Genomic DNA, 15,136 nt, shown 5'->3' with positions numbered 1-15,136 from the left:
ATTACAACATTTCCATAATGCTCTTCAAGGCTTTAGTTTTTCACAGTGGTTTTGTGATGGCTATTTTTTTATTCCTGAGTATTTCCAGGCTATTTATGATTTAAAATTAGCCTGGTGTGAAATGACTGTACCAAGACTTCCTGCACACTTCAAACCCTAAGCTGTGGAAAAGCACCAGTATAAAAGAAAGGATCCTTTCAATGTCCTCCCAGTAGCACTGGGGATCTCACTGCAATACCTTAGCCTCACACAAAGCTTGCACCATGTGGAAGTGAGGTCTTGCAGAGCACTGCCTGATGTATTCTTTGATGCTCATTAGCTGAATCACAGAATGGGCTGGGCTGGAAGGGACCTCCAAAGCTCATCCAGTCCAATCCCCCTCTGCACTCAACAGATGGGGTGTGCTGCCCAGGGAGGTGGTAGAGTCCCTGAAGGTGTTCAGCATAGGCTTGGATGTGGCACTTGCAGCCATGGTTTAGTTGTCAGGAGGTGTTAGGCATTAGGCAATAGGTTGGACTTGATGACCTCTGAGGTCTTTTCCAACCTGGCTGATAATGTGATTCTATGATTCTAAAGTATTTCTTTCTCTTTCTTGGCTCTAGCCCCAGCAGATGCCAGCTGCTGGCTTGCTGACCTTGGCTGCACTGCTTTGTTGTGGCTAAGTAACCAAGAAGCTACTCTCTGTTTTTCTCCTTCTGCCTTTCCCTTGTCCAGCAGGGGGTGGAGAGGGGACCCAGCTATTGATAGCCCCCTGGTTTGGTGTGGGGGGCTCCTTGTGTTGCTTCTAAACTGTAAACACCTGTAAATGTTGTACATTGGACAGATTTGTTGCATTTCATATTTGCAGATTGCAGTTAGCTTGTAAATAGAGCTTCCTTTGCTTCCAAACCCTTCTGATCTGGCCTGGCAACTGATTTGGGGGGTAATTTATCTCCAAAGTAATGTTGGGAGGTATTTCATAGAATCACAGAATGGTCCAGGCTGGAAGGCACCTCCAAAGCTCATCCAGTCCAACCCCTCTGCACTCAGCAGGGACATCCCCAACTAGAGCAGGTTGCCCACAGCCCTGTCCAGCCTCACCTTAAACATCTCCAGGGATGGAGCCTCAACCACCTCCCTGGGCAACCTGTGCCAGTGTTCCACCACCCTCATGCTGCAGAACTTGTTCCTCACATCCAATCTCAATCTGCTCTGCTCTACTTTGAAGCCATTGTCCCTGCTCCTGTCCCTGCTCCAGGGATGGAGCCTCAACCACCGCTGGTGTCCCCTGGTACAGCCCTGAAGCTGCATGGATATTTATGTAGGCATTTTTTCCCCCACAGCATTTACATTGATTTCTGGGTTCAGCACCCATTTCCTAGTGAGTGTTGCTGTGCTGCTTGGTGCCACACCACAACAGGGAGTTGAGGAGGAAATACCACATTGGATGATGCTGTTTGACGGTAGGGAAGAGTTGATGCTCAGGATGTTGCTTTGGTGGTTTATTGGGTTTGGTTTGCTTGTTTTTACTTGAAATAGGTGAGGTTACCCTCTTGAAAACCCTGACATTTGCATGACTAGCAAATTATTTCCTCACAGAGAGGATTCTCAAACATAGGGCAGTGCTGGAGTCACCATCCCTGGAGGTGTTCAAGCAGCGTGTGGAGCTGGGGCTTAGGGACATGGTGGGTTGAAGGTTGGGCTGGAAGAGCTTGCAGTTCTCTTTCTGGGCAGGGAGAAATTTCATGAAGCTCAACAAGGGCAAGGGGAGAGTCTTGCTCCTGGGAAGGACCAACTCCATGCACCAGTACAGGTTGGGGACTGACTTGCCAGAGAGCAGTGAACGGGAAAGGACCTGGGGGTCCTGGTGGATGTAAGGATGACTATAAGCCAGCAATGGAATGGAATGGAATGGAATGGAATGGAATGGAATTAACCAGGTTGGAAAGACCTCAGAGATCATCCAGTCCAACCTATCACCCAATACCATGTGATCAACTAAACCATGGCACCAAGTGCCTCATCCAGGCTCCTCTTAAACACCTCCAGGGATGGTGACTCCACCACCTCCCTGGGCAGCACATCCCAATGGCCAATCTCTCTTGCTGGGAAGAATTTCTTCCTAACATCCAGCCCAAACCTCCCCTGGCACAGCTTGACACTGTGTCCTCTTGTTCTGCCTCTGGTTGCCTGGGAGAAGAGACCAACCCCCACCTGGCCATTCTGGGGTGGATTAGAAGAGGTGTGACCAGTAGGTTGAGAGAGGTTCTCCTCCCTCTCTCCTCTGCCCTGCTGAGGCCATACCTGGAATATTGCAGCCAGTTCTGGGCTCCCCAGCTCAGGAGGGACAGGGATCTGCTGGAGAGAGTCCAAGGGAGGGCTCCAAGGATGCTGAAGGGACTGCAGCACTGCCTGGGGAGGAGAGGCTGAGAGCCTCTTCCTTTTCACTAAGATGGTTCTCCTCCCCCTCTGCTGGTGAGGCTGCATCTGGAAGATTGTGTCCAGTTCTGGGCCCCTCAAATCAAGAAAGACAGTGAGCTGCTTGAATGAGTCCGGCACAGAGCCACAAAGATGCTGCAGACAGTGGAAGATCTTCCTCAGGAGGAGAGCCTGAGGCAGCTGAGGGCTCTGGAGCTTGCAGAGGAGGAGCCTGAGGGTGAGCTCCTTGCTGCTGCTAAAGCTGTGCAGGGGCAGTGCCCAGAGGCTGGAGCCAGGCTCTGCTGGGGGATGCCCAATGCCAGCACCAGGGGCAGTGGTGGAAGCTGAGGCAGAGGAAGTGCCATGGGAAGAGGAGGAAGAATTTTTCCCCTGGGAGGGTGAGAGAAGCCTGGAGCAGGCTGCCCAGGGGGGTTGTGGAGTCTCCCTCTGTGGAGCTCTTCAAGCCCTGCCTGGCTGTGCTGCTGTGTGAGCTGCTCTGGGTGCTCCTGCTATGGCAGGGGGGTTGGACTGGCTGAGCTTTGGAGGTCCCTTCCAGCCTCTAACATTCTGTGATTCTGTGGTTCCAACCAGATGTGTTCTGTGGCTTGGATTCTGTGATTTGGTTTTCAGGGCAGGAATCACTTTGGTACAGACAAAGATTTTGTTCACCCATGCAGAACAGGAGTCTCCTCTTGCTCTTCACAGAATCTGTTCTCTTGTCTCATAATGTGTCAAGAGGCTTAACAACCTGAATATTCTAATGATTCCTCTCTTGACAATTTTCTTCCTTCTGAGGCCCTTGTCACTTCTCTCAGCTCACCCTGCTGAGTCAGAACATCTATTTTTAGGTATCTGCCAGGGTTGAACTTGTTATCTGCCATCCAGCAACCCGTGTGACACGCGGGGATGAGCAGGAGCAGTGAAACATCTGTCTTTCTCCTAGCTCATGGCCAATTACAGCTGCCATGCATAGCTCTACAGGCAAGAAAATAGTACAGTCTCTATAGCATGAAATGGGTAGAGTCGACTGAAAGGGCCGAAGAAGCCTTGGTTTAGACTTAGCACTCTTAGATGGAATCATAGAATCAGTAAGGTTGGAAAAGACCTCAAAGATAGAATAGGATAGGATAGGATAGGATAGGATTGGATAGGATAGGATAGGATAGGATAGGATAGGATAGGATAGGATAGGATAGGATAGGATAAGATAGGATAGGATAGAATAGAATGGAATAGACCAGGTTGGAAGAGACCTTCAAGATCATCGTGTCCAACCCATCAACCAATCCAGCCCACCCAAACATCTAACCCATGGCACCAATCACCCCATCAAGTCTCCTCCTGAACACCTCCAGTGGTGGTGACTCCACCACCTCCCTGGACAGCACATCCCAATGGGCAATCACTCTGTGTAGAACTTCTTCCTAACATCCAGCCTAAACCTCCCCTGGCACAGCTTGAGACTGTGTCCTCTTGTTCTGGTGCTGGGTGCCTGGGAGAAGAGACCAACATCCACCTGTCTGATCAGCAAGTCCAACCTGTCACCACAGACCTCATGACTACTAAACTATGGCACCAAGTGCCATGTCCAATCCCCTCTTGAACACCTCCAGTGGTGGTGACTCCACCACCTCCCTGGGCAGCACATTCCAAAGACCAGTTACTCTTGCTGGGGAGAACTTTCTCCTCACCTCCAGCCTAAACTTGCCCTGGTGCAGCTTAAGACTGTGTCCTCTTGTTCTGGTGCTGGGTGCCTGGGAGGAGAGACCAACCCCCACCTGGCTACAACCTCCCTATTTGAGCTTAATTTAACGTTCTCCTTCTCCCTTCTTCCTATAGCATGAAATGGGTGGAGTCAACAGAAAGGACTGAAGCAGCCTTTAGTTTTGACTTAGCACACCTTGAGCTTAATTTAATGCTCTCCTTCTCCCTTCTCTCTTTTCTTCCTTCCAGGCTATTCAAACTCCAGAAGGACCAACACCAAATAAATTATGAATGTTGAACAAGATGACCTTACATCCACAGCAGATAATGATAGGTCCTAGGTTTAACAGGGCCCTATTTGACCCCCTGCTTGTGGTGCTGTTGGCTCTTCAGCTTCTCGTGGTGGCCGGTCTAGTGAGGGCACAGACTTGCCCTTCCGTCTGCTCCTGCAGCAACCAGTTCAGCAAGGTGATTTGCGTCCGGAAGAACCTGAGGGACGTGCCAGACGGCATCTCCACCAACACCAGGTTGCTCAACCTCCATGAGAACCAGATCCAGATCATCAAAGTGAATAGCTTCAAGCACCTGAGGCACCTGGAGATCCTGCAGCTCAGCAGGAATCACATCAGAACAATTGAAATCGGGGCTTTCAATGGTCTGGCTAACCTCAACACTTTGGAGCTCTTCGACAACCGCCTGACCACTATCCCGAATGGGGCTTTTGTATACCTGTCTAAACTGAAGGAGCTGTGGTTGAGGAACAACCCCATTGAGAGCATCCCTTCTTACGCTTTTAACAGGATCCCTTCTCTCCGGAGGCTGGATCTGGGGGAGCTGAAAAGGCTTTCGTACATCTCAGAAGGTGCCTTTGAAGGTCTGTCCAACCTGAGGTATTTGAACCTCGCCATGTGCAACCTCCGGGAAATCCCTAACCTCACCCCGCTGGTGAAACTGGACGAGTTGGACCTATCCGGGAACCACCTGACGGCCATCCGGCCGGGGTCCTTCCAAGGGCTGATGCATCTGCAGAAGCTGTGGATGATACAGTCCCAGATCCAAGTGATAGAGAGGAACGCTTTCGACAACCTTCAGTCGCTGGTGGAGATCAACCTGGCACACAACAACCTCACGCTGCTGCCTCACGACCTGTTCACGCCGCTCCGCCTGGAGAGGATCCACCTGCACCACAACCCTTGGAACTGCAACTGCGACATCCTCTGGCTCAGCTGGTGGATCAAGGACAAGGCGCCCTCCAACACGGCCTGCTGCGCCCGCTGCCACACGCCTCCCAGCTTAAAAGGAAGGTACATCGGGGAGCTGGACCTGAATTACTTCACGTGCTACGCCCCGGTCATCGTGGAGCCGCCGGCGGACCTCAACGTCACGGAGGGCATGGCCGCGGAGATGAAGTGCCGGGCGTCCACCTCCCTGACCTCCGTGTCCTGGATCACCCCCAACGGATCCGTCATGACCCACGGGGCGTACCGAGTGCGGATCGCGGTGCTGAGCGACGGCACCTTGAATTTCACCAAGGTGACCGTGCAGGACACGGGGCTGTACACGTGCATGGTGAGTAACTCCGTGGGGAACACCACGGCCTCCGCCACGCTGAACGTGACCGCCCTGGAGAACCCCGGCTACACCTACTTCTCGACCGTCACAGTAGAGACTGTGGAACCTTCTCAGGACGAGGCGCAGACCACCGAGCAGGTCGGGCCCACGCCGGTCACCGGCTGGGAGACCACGAACATGACGACCTCCCTCACCCCGCAGAGCACAAGAACGACGGAGAAAACCTTCACCATCCCCGTGACGGACGCGGGCAACGGGATGCCGGGGATCGACGAGGTGATGAAGACCACCAAAATCATCATTGGTTGTTTCGTGGCCATCACCCTGATGGCCGCCGTGATGCTGGTCATCTTCTACAAGATGCGGAAGCAGCATCACCGGCAGAGCCATCACGCCCCGACGCGGACTGTCGAGATCATCAACGTGGACGACGAGCTGACGGGCGACGCGCCCCTAGAGAGTCACTTGCCCATGCCAGCCATAGAGCATGAGCACCTGAACCACTATAACTCTTACAAGTCTCCTTTCAACCACACAACCACAGTTAACACAATAAATTCAATACACAGTTCGGTGCATGAACCGTTATTGATCCGAATGAACTCCAAGGACAACGTGCAAGAGACTCAGATCTGAACCCTTTATGACGTTACGGGGCAGGGGGGGAGGTGGGGCTGGGGGGGGGGAGGGGAGGGGCAGGGTGGGGAGGGACAACGACAGACGGTTTATAAAGCAAATGACACAAACGACTGGGGCTAAATCCTACTGTTTCAGAAAAAACAAAAACCAACAAAAAAAAAAACAAAAAAACAAAAACAAACAGACAAACAAAAAAGAACAAAAAAAAAAAGAAGTGTCTTTACAAAGAAAAAAAAAAAACAAAACAAAGAAATTTATTTATTAAAAATTCTATTGTGCTCTAAAGCAGACAACATTCTCTGTATTCCTCACAACCTGGGGGGTTGCTGCACTTCTTTCCCCTCCTCCTCCTTCCCCCTTTCTTGTTTTCCACCCTCCCTCCCCCACCCCCTCCCAGCCTACCCTGCCAGCACTTTCACAGCAGGTCCTGATCCTCTCTGAGGGCTGGGCTAGGAAACGTTGTGAGAATTCTCTTCCCCTTGGGGGGAGTTTGTGTGGTGAGTTCCAGGGGTGAGGTTCGCTCTGTTTTGCCACTCCTCTCTCTTCTCTCCTTTATCCTTTGGTTTTCTCCTGCCCTTCCTGCAAGGATTCGACAGCGGATGGAATAATGACAGCAACTTTTGACAGCAACTGATGACACCAAGCTGGGAGGCTTGGCTGATGCAGATGAGGGCTGTGAGGCCCTCCTTTATCCTTTGGTTTTCTCCTGCCCTTCCTGCAAGGATTCGACAGCGGATGGAATAATGACAGCAACTTTTGACAGCAACTAATGACACCAAGCTGGGAGGCTTGGCTGATGCAGATGAGGGCTGTGAGACCGTCCAGCGAGATTTGGGCAGGCTGAGAGCTGGGCACAGAGGAACCTGATGAGGTTCAGCAAGGATGAGTGCAGAGTCCTGCAGCTGGGGAGGAAGAATAAACTGCAGCAGGACAGGTTGGGAGGGGATCTGATGGAGAGTAGCCTTCAACTCCTCCAGGGAGAAGAGAGCCAAAATAGGGCTTGGATTTGGTCCTTGCAGGTGGTGTTATCCTACAATCCTCTGATCACACAATCATAGCATGGTTTGGGCTGTAAAGAACCTTAAAGATCATCTAGTACCAATGCACTTATTATAGGCAAGGACACCTAAACCCTAGAGCAAGTTGCTCAAGGCCTTGTCCAACCTGGCCTTCAACACCTTCAGGTTGGGGATCGCCACAGTAGGGCTTGGATTTGGTCCTTGCTTTCATACAGTTCTAACTTGCACCCAGGCTTTGTGCTAGTTAGGGAAGTGCTCTCCAAAGGGCTGAGTCAGGCAGCCCTCACATGACTTTGACAAGAGAGACAGAGTTCCCAGCCTGTAACTCCAGTGGTGCATGGCCTGTGGAAATGAGGAGACAGAAAGCAGAGTGGCTGTCAGGAGGATGGGGGCAGTACTGTAGCAGTGGTTCCCAGTGACAGGACGAGAGGTAAGGAGCACAAACTAGAAGGCAGGAGGCTGTTAGGGAGTTGCAGAGTACTGGAGCAGGCTGCCCAGGGAGGTGCTGGAGTCTCCTTCTCTGCAGAGAGATTCCAAACCCACCTGTGCAATGTGATCCTCTGCCAACTGCAGTGGGTGATGCTGCTTTAGCAGGGGGCTTGGACTGGGGGATCTCCAGAGGCCCCTTCCAACCCCCACCATGCTGGGATTCTGGGATTCTCCCTGTGGAGTGGGACCTGGGAGTGCTGTGGACACCAAGTTCTGCATGGGACAGCAATGTGACCCTGTGGCCAAGAAGGCAAATAGGGTCCTGGGCTGCATTCAGAGGAGTGTGGCCAGCAGAGCCAGGGGCATTCTCCTCCCCCTCTCCTCTACCCTGCTGAGACCTCACCTGCAATATTGCATCCAGCTCCTGGCTCCGCAGCTCAGGAGGGACAGGGATCTGGTGGACAGAGTCCAGCAGTGGGCTACAAGGATGATTAGGGGATTGGAGCACTGCCTGGGGAGGAGGGGCTGAGGGACCTGGGGCTGTTCAGTCTGGAAAGGAGAAGGCTGAAAGGGATCTGATCAATGTCTATCAAGAGCTGAGGGCTGGGGGTCAGGAGGGAGGGGACAGGGACAGAGTCTGCTCATTGTGTCCTGGGATAGGCCAAGGGGCAATGGATGTAAGCTGCAGCACAGGAGGTTCCAGCTCAACATGAGGAGGAACTTCTTTACTGTGAGGGTCCCAGAGCCCTGGAGCAGGCTGCCCAGAGAGGCTGTGGAGTCTCCTTCTGTGGAGCCTTTCCATCCCTGTCTGGATGTGTTCCTGTGTGACCTGTGCTGGATTCTATGCCCCTGCTCTGGCAGGAGGGGTTGGACTGAAAGATCTCTTTGGGTCCCTTCCAACCTCTGACACCCTGTGAGCCTGTGAACTTTACCAGTGAGAAAAGCAAGCAGGCTAAATAAACTCTTGGTTTGGGTTTGGTTGTATTTGGGGGGGTCTGCATTGGATACAGCTCAGGTTTTAGCATGGCTTTGAAGACCTAAGAGTTGGTCAAGGTTCTTGTGTCGCCCTGCTGTGGTGATCCAAACTGCAGTCACTTTGAACAGCAGGATTGCACCGGTTTGGATCACTGCTGCAGAAGAAGAAAGGGTTTGGTTTAGTTTCTGTGAGCAGCACAGGGCAACCAAGGGTTGTTGACTCTTAAGGCAAGACTCAGATCATTCCTTCTAAAGGTGGGTTCAGTGATCTTCAGTATTTCTCAGGGAGCATCTCACAATGCCAGGAAGGGTTTCAAAAGCAAAGGAGTTTTCAGTTGTCTCTCAGTTTAGTTAACAAAGGTGAAAGGTTTGAGATGGTTTTGGTTTTGTCACTTAGAGAATCATGTAATCATAGAGCTGTTTCAGCTGGAAGAGACCTCTAAGCTCATTCAGCTCAGCCATCAACCTAAGACCATCATGGGCATCAACCCATGTTCCAAAGTGCCATGGCCACAGGTTTCTTGAATGCCTCCACCCCTTCCCTGGGCAGCCTGTGCCAGTGCCTGACCACTCTTGAAGCAAAGAAATTGTTCCTAGCATCCAACCTAACCCTCCCCTGCCACAATCCATCTCTTCTTGTTTTATCACCTGGTACTAGCAAGAGGAGCCCAACCCCTACTTCATTCCAACTTCCTCTCAGGGAGTTGTAGAGAGCAATAAGGCCTCCCCTGAGCCTCCTCTTCTCCAGGCTAAACAACCCCCAACCCCTCAACTGCTCCTCACCAGACCTGTTCTCCAGACACTTCACCAGCTTGGTTCTCCTTCTAGCTCCAGCAACTGAATATCCAGTAAGCAAATCTGTCTTTGTACCAAAGCTAGTGGTGTCCTGGTCAGTCTTTTGGGGGCTCCTAGGCATGAACATGAAATATGTTTAGCTGCCTGTGATACCTATAATTAGAGTTGCATGCCTCTGTGCACAGCTAAACCGAAAGGCTGTCAAAGGAAGAAGTCTGAGGATTTGGGTCAAAAGTAATGAAATTAAATAAATAAAAATAAACCAAACCAATATTAAATTAAATAAAACAGGAGGAACAAACTCAGCCAAATCAGAGTATAGGTTACTGAGATTTGTGTGACAGTTATCTGCTGAGAATCACAGATATGGGCAGGTTGGAAAAGAGCCTCAGGGTCACCAAGGCCAACCATGAACCCTGCCCTCCAAGGCTCATCCCTGAACCAGAACCCCAAGCACCACAGCCAAACCACCTTGAGACACAGCCAGGCTTGGGGACTCCACCACCTCCCTGGGCAGCACATTCCAAGCCCTGACCACTCCTGACAGGAAAAAATCCTTCCTACTGTCCAGTCTGAACCTCCCCAGTCCCAGCTTGAGGCCATTCCCTCTTGTTCTGTCACTAATGACCTGGGAGCAGAGACCAGCACCAAGCTCTCCACAACCTCCTTGCAGGGAGCTGTAGAGAGCCAGGAGGTCTCCCCTCAGCCTCCTCTCTTTCACACTAAGCAGCCCCAGCTCCTTCAGTCTCTCTCCATCAGATTCCTTCTCCAGGCCCTTCCCAGCTTCCTTGCCCTGCTCTGCCCTGGCTCCAGCACCTCCACATCTCTCTTGTGCTGAGGTGCCCAGAACTGGACCCAGCACTGGAGGTGTGGGCTGCCCAGAGCTGAGTGCCAGGGGACAATCCCCTCCCTGCTGCTGCTGGACACAGCATTGCTGACCCCAGCCAGGAGGCCTTTGGCTTTCTTGGCCTCCTGGGCACACTGCTGGCTCCTCTTCAGCTGCTTGGCCACCCCCAGGTCCCTTTCTGCCAGCAGCTTTCCAGCCACACTGCCCCAAGCCTGGAGCCTTGCCTGGGGTTGTTGTGCCCCAAGGTCAGGCCCTGGCCCTTGGCCTTGTTGAAGCTCCTCCTGTGAACGCTGGCCATGGATCCAACCTGTCCAAGTCCCTCTGCACCCTCCCCTGGTGCAGGTCAGCACTGACACCTCACTTGGTGTCATCTTCAAACCTACTGCTGAGCTACTGATGTGTCTTCATCAAGGTCATCAATGAAGCTGTTGAGCAGAAGTGTTTTCCCAACACCCAGCCCTGAGGAGCACCACTGGTGCCTGGCTGCCAGCTGGATGTGACTCCATTGCCCACCCCTCTCTGGGCCCTTTCACCCAGCCAGGGCTTTACCCAGCAGAGCATTGCTCAGCCAAGCCATCAGCAGCAGCTTGTGCAGGAGAGTTCTGGGGGGAACAGTGTCAAAGGCTCTTCCAAAGTGTAGGTAAGGCAATACCCACAGCAGGGAAGAGATGATGAAACATCATGTCAGCATCATGGATTCAGCTGCTCTCAGTAGACTGCAGCATAGGTCTTTGGTTTATCCCAGTTTCGTATAACATATTCTGAGTGGCTTGCTTTTTAATTCTAGAAGACAATCAATACATCCTGTATTCCTCTGACAGCTCCCCAATATTTGTGTGGATTAAATAATGATGATAATAATGATAATAATGATGTTGATAATGATGATGGTGGAGTCCCCATCCCTGGAGGTGTTCAAGAGGGGATTGGATGTGGCACTTGGTGCCATGGTCTGGTCATGAGGTCTGTGGTGCCAGCTTGGACTCGATGATCTTTGAGGTCTCTTCCAACCTTGGTGATGCTGTGATGATGATGATAATAATAATAATAAAATCTATATTGTTGAGTCATTCTTAATCATCATCATCATCATCATCATCAATTAAATAAAACCACACTGTTTATTTGTTCATAAATATTAATAACAACACTAATAATACATAAGTAATCCACATTATTTAGTCATTCAGTAATAATAATAATAATAGTAGTAGTAGTAGCAATAATAATTGTAGTAGTAGTAATAATAGTAGTAATATTAGTAGTAGTAATAATAATAGTAATGCTACAACTACTAGTAGTAATAGTAGTAATAATAATAATAGTAATAATAATTCCATATTGTTCAGTCATTCTTAAATACTACTACTACTAAATAAATCTACATTGTTCAGTCATTCAATAATAATAATAGTAATAATAGAAATAGTAATAGTAATAGTAATAGTAGTAGTAGTAGGAGGAATGGTAATATTAATATTAACATTAATATTATATTAATATTAATATTTATTTTATATTATATTAATATTAATATTAATATTAATTATAATATTAATAATAATATTAATATTAATAACAATAGTACTAGTAATACTAGCAATACTAGTAATAATACTAGTAGTAATAATAATAGTAGTAATGATAATAATACTAGTAATACTAGTAATGCTAATACTAATACTAATAATAATAAATCAATCCATATTGTTTAGTCATTCTTAAATGATAATAATAAAAATAGCAACAATATTAAAGAGGCAAATCCATGCTGTTCAGTCGTTCTTGAATAATACTACTAATAATAAATAAGTAAATCCCCATTGGTTAGTCATTCTTAATATTAATCATCATCATCATCACAATAATAGAAATAAGACAATAACAGTAATAAATTAATCAATCTGTATTGTGTAACCATTCCTTAATAGCGATAATAATAACAAAAATCCACATTATTTAGTTGTTCCTAAATAAAAATATTATAATAATAACAATAACAATAATAATAACAAAACATGCTTATTTGTACAACTATTAATAATTAATTAAAATATAAATACATTATATTATTATAACTTCTTTTTCTTATAACTTCTTCTTATAACTTCTTCTTCTTCTTCTTCTTCTTCTTCTTCTTCTTCTTCTTCTTCTTCTTCCTATTATTATTATTATTATTATTCCATTATTCCATTATTGCTCCATCATTATTATTGCTCCATCATTATTTTTACTCCATCATTATTATTATTCCATTATTATTATTATTAAGGAATTATAATTACTATTAAGGGATAATAATAATAGTTTGGCCATTCCTTGATGATAATGATGATGATGATGATGGTAATGATAACAATCATAATAATAATAATAGTAGTAGTAGTAGTTTGGTCATTCCTTAATGATAATAATGATGATGGTGATGGTGATGATGATGATGATGATGATAATCATAATAATAATAGTAGTAGTAGTAGTAGTTTGGTCATTCCTTGATGATAATGATGATGATGATGATGATGATGATGATAATAATAATAATAGGTATAATAGGAATAATAATAGGTATAATAGGTATAATAATAGGTATAATAATAGGTATTATTATTATTATTATTGTTGTTATTATTATTATTATTATTATTATTATTATTATTATTATTATTATTATTATCATCATCATCATCATCATTATTATCATCATTATTATCATCATTATTATTATCATTATTATTATCATCATCATAATAATAGTAGTAGTAGTAGTAGTTTGGTCATTCCTTGATGATAATAATGATGATGATGATGATGATGACGATGATGATGATGATGATAATAATAATAATAATAATAATAATGGGTATAATAGGAATAATAATAGGTATAATAGGTATTATTATTATTATTATTATTATTATTATTATTATTATTATTATTATTATTATTATTATTATTATTATTATTATTTCTTCATGAGGAAAGCAATGGCACAGCTATAATATTTATATATCTTGATGGCTTGATGAGAGAGCTGAACCAGGCTGAGGGATGTGCAACGACTTTCATAGAGCAGAAAGGAAGAAATTAAGCCCCATGCAAAATTCATCCCATGTGGAGGGTTTAAAACCTTAGCAGGAAGTTTCAGTGGCTTGTTTTGCCTTTTATCATCATCATCATCATCATCATCATCATCACCATCATCATCATCATTATTATTAATATTATTATTATTCATAGTAGCAGTAGTAGTAATAGCAGTAGTAGTAGTAGTAGTAGCAGTAGCAGTAGTAGTAGTAGTAGTAGTAGTAGTAGTAGCAGGAGAAGTAATCATCCAAATTGTTTGGTCATTCCATCATCATCATCATCATCATCATAACTAAACCTCCATTGTTTAGTGGTTCTTAAAAGAAATCAGACAGGCAAAAAAGGGCAGCTTTTGAGCCTCATGCTCTTCTTCCATGAACCCAATGTATGAGCCTCGAGATTAATTCTCATTCAATCAGGCGCAGGCTGCACAGGCGCGGTGACCTGTTTTCAGCCTGGAGAGTTTTGGGTTTCAGAGGACACTTTGGAAGTCACTTGATGTGGAATTGCATGTGGGATCTCTGCCAAGTCAGGCTGTCAGGTAGACTGAGGGAGTTGGGGTTGTGCAGGCTGGAGAAGAGAAGGATCCCAGGAGACCTAGTTGTGGCCTTCCAGTATCTGAAGGGGGCTCCAAGAAAGCTGGGGAGGGACTTTGGAGGGTGTCAGGGAGGGATACGACTTGAGGGGGATGGAGCAAAACTAGAGTTGGATAGATTGAGATTGGCTGTGAGGAAGAAGTTGTCGCCCATGAGGGTGGTGAGAGCCTGGCACAGGCTGCCCAGGGAGGTGGTGGCAGCCTCCTGCCTGGAGGTGTTTGCAGCCAGGCTGGAGGTGGCTGTGAGCAACCTGCTGCAATGTGAGGTGTCCCTGGCCATGGCAGGGGGCTTGGAACTGGCTAAGCCTTGAGGTCCCTTCCAACCCTGCCAGTTCTGTGCTCCTATGATACAAATCTTTGCTGCTGACAGAGTTGGGGCTGATGCTGTTTATTAGATTCTCAAGTGGCTCCAAAGGTCATGAAAACCTCTCTATATAACCTGATTATGGTATAACAGGAAAAGGTAACTCATGCATTTTATCAAAGGACCAACCTTCAGAGCTGCAAAGCATACAAATGGCAGTTGGAATCTGCAGAGTTCTCAGCATTTTTCTGAGTAAAGAATGAGTGATGGTGCCTTGAGCAAGCTGGTCTAGCAGGAGGTGCCCAGGCCCATGGCAGGGGGGGTTGGAGTAGATGATCTTTAAAGTCCTTTCCACCCCCACCGATTCTATGGTTCTGTGATTCTAATTAGCCTCCTGCAGTGTCAGCAGTTACTGTTAATTTAATCTCAGACTCATTTACCAATAGGAAATATACTCTCTCGTTATTTTTTCCCCCCTTTCTTTCTATTTATGTAAGTCCTTGGTACAGCAATGGTGTTTACCTTGCCTGCTGAAAGCTTGAAGGGAGGCTTTGCATAAGGAAACCAGCTTCAGGACACTGTGTTCTTCCAAGTAGAAGTTCTGCCAAATTCAACTGCTTTATGCCTTGGCAACTGAATGGAAGCAGTTTGAGATGATTTAGATTAGGTAGAAAAAAATGGAAAAAAATATCATATAGATCATTTCTGAATGTCTTTTCACCTGTTTTCTGCCTCAAGCCTCCTTGCTGTGAGTTTTCAAGGTGCTGTGCCAT

General features: G+C 46.9%; 1 protein-coding gene across 2 annotated transcripts in view; it reads left to right on the top strand.

Moving 5' to 3' along the window:
• Nucleotides 1–6,325, top strand: part of LRRC4C (leucine rich repeat containing 4C) — a 182,361-nt gene extending 176,036 nt beyond the window's left edge. For both annotated transcript variants that reach the window (XM_054177074.1, XM_054177073.1), the window contains one exon: nucleotides 4,351–6,325. In XM_054177074.1, the coding sequence (XP_054033049.1) occupies nucleotides 4,393–6,309 (1,917 nt within the window). In that variant the 5' untranslated portion in view covers nucleotides 4,351–4,392 and the 3' untranslated portion in view covers nucleotides 6,310–6,325. The remainder of the gene's footprint in view (nucleotides 1–4,350) is intronic.
• The last annotated feature ends 8,811 nt before the right edge of the window (nucleotides 6,326–15,136 follow it).

The sequence above is a fragment of the Dryobates pubescens genome, chromosome 37 (assembly GCF_014839835.1).
Source record: "Dryobates pubescens isolate bDryPub1 chromosome 37, bDryPub1.pri, whole genome shotgun sequence".
NCBI classification, from domain to species: domain Eukaryota; kingdom Metazoa; phylum Chordata; class Aves; order Piciformes; family Picidae; genus Dryobates; species Dryobates pubescens.
Note: the sequence above shows the minus strand (reverse complement) of the source record. Positions and strands in the feature narration are given on the sequence as shown.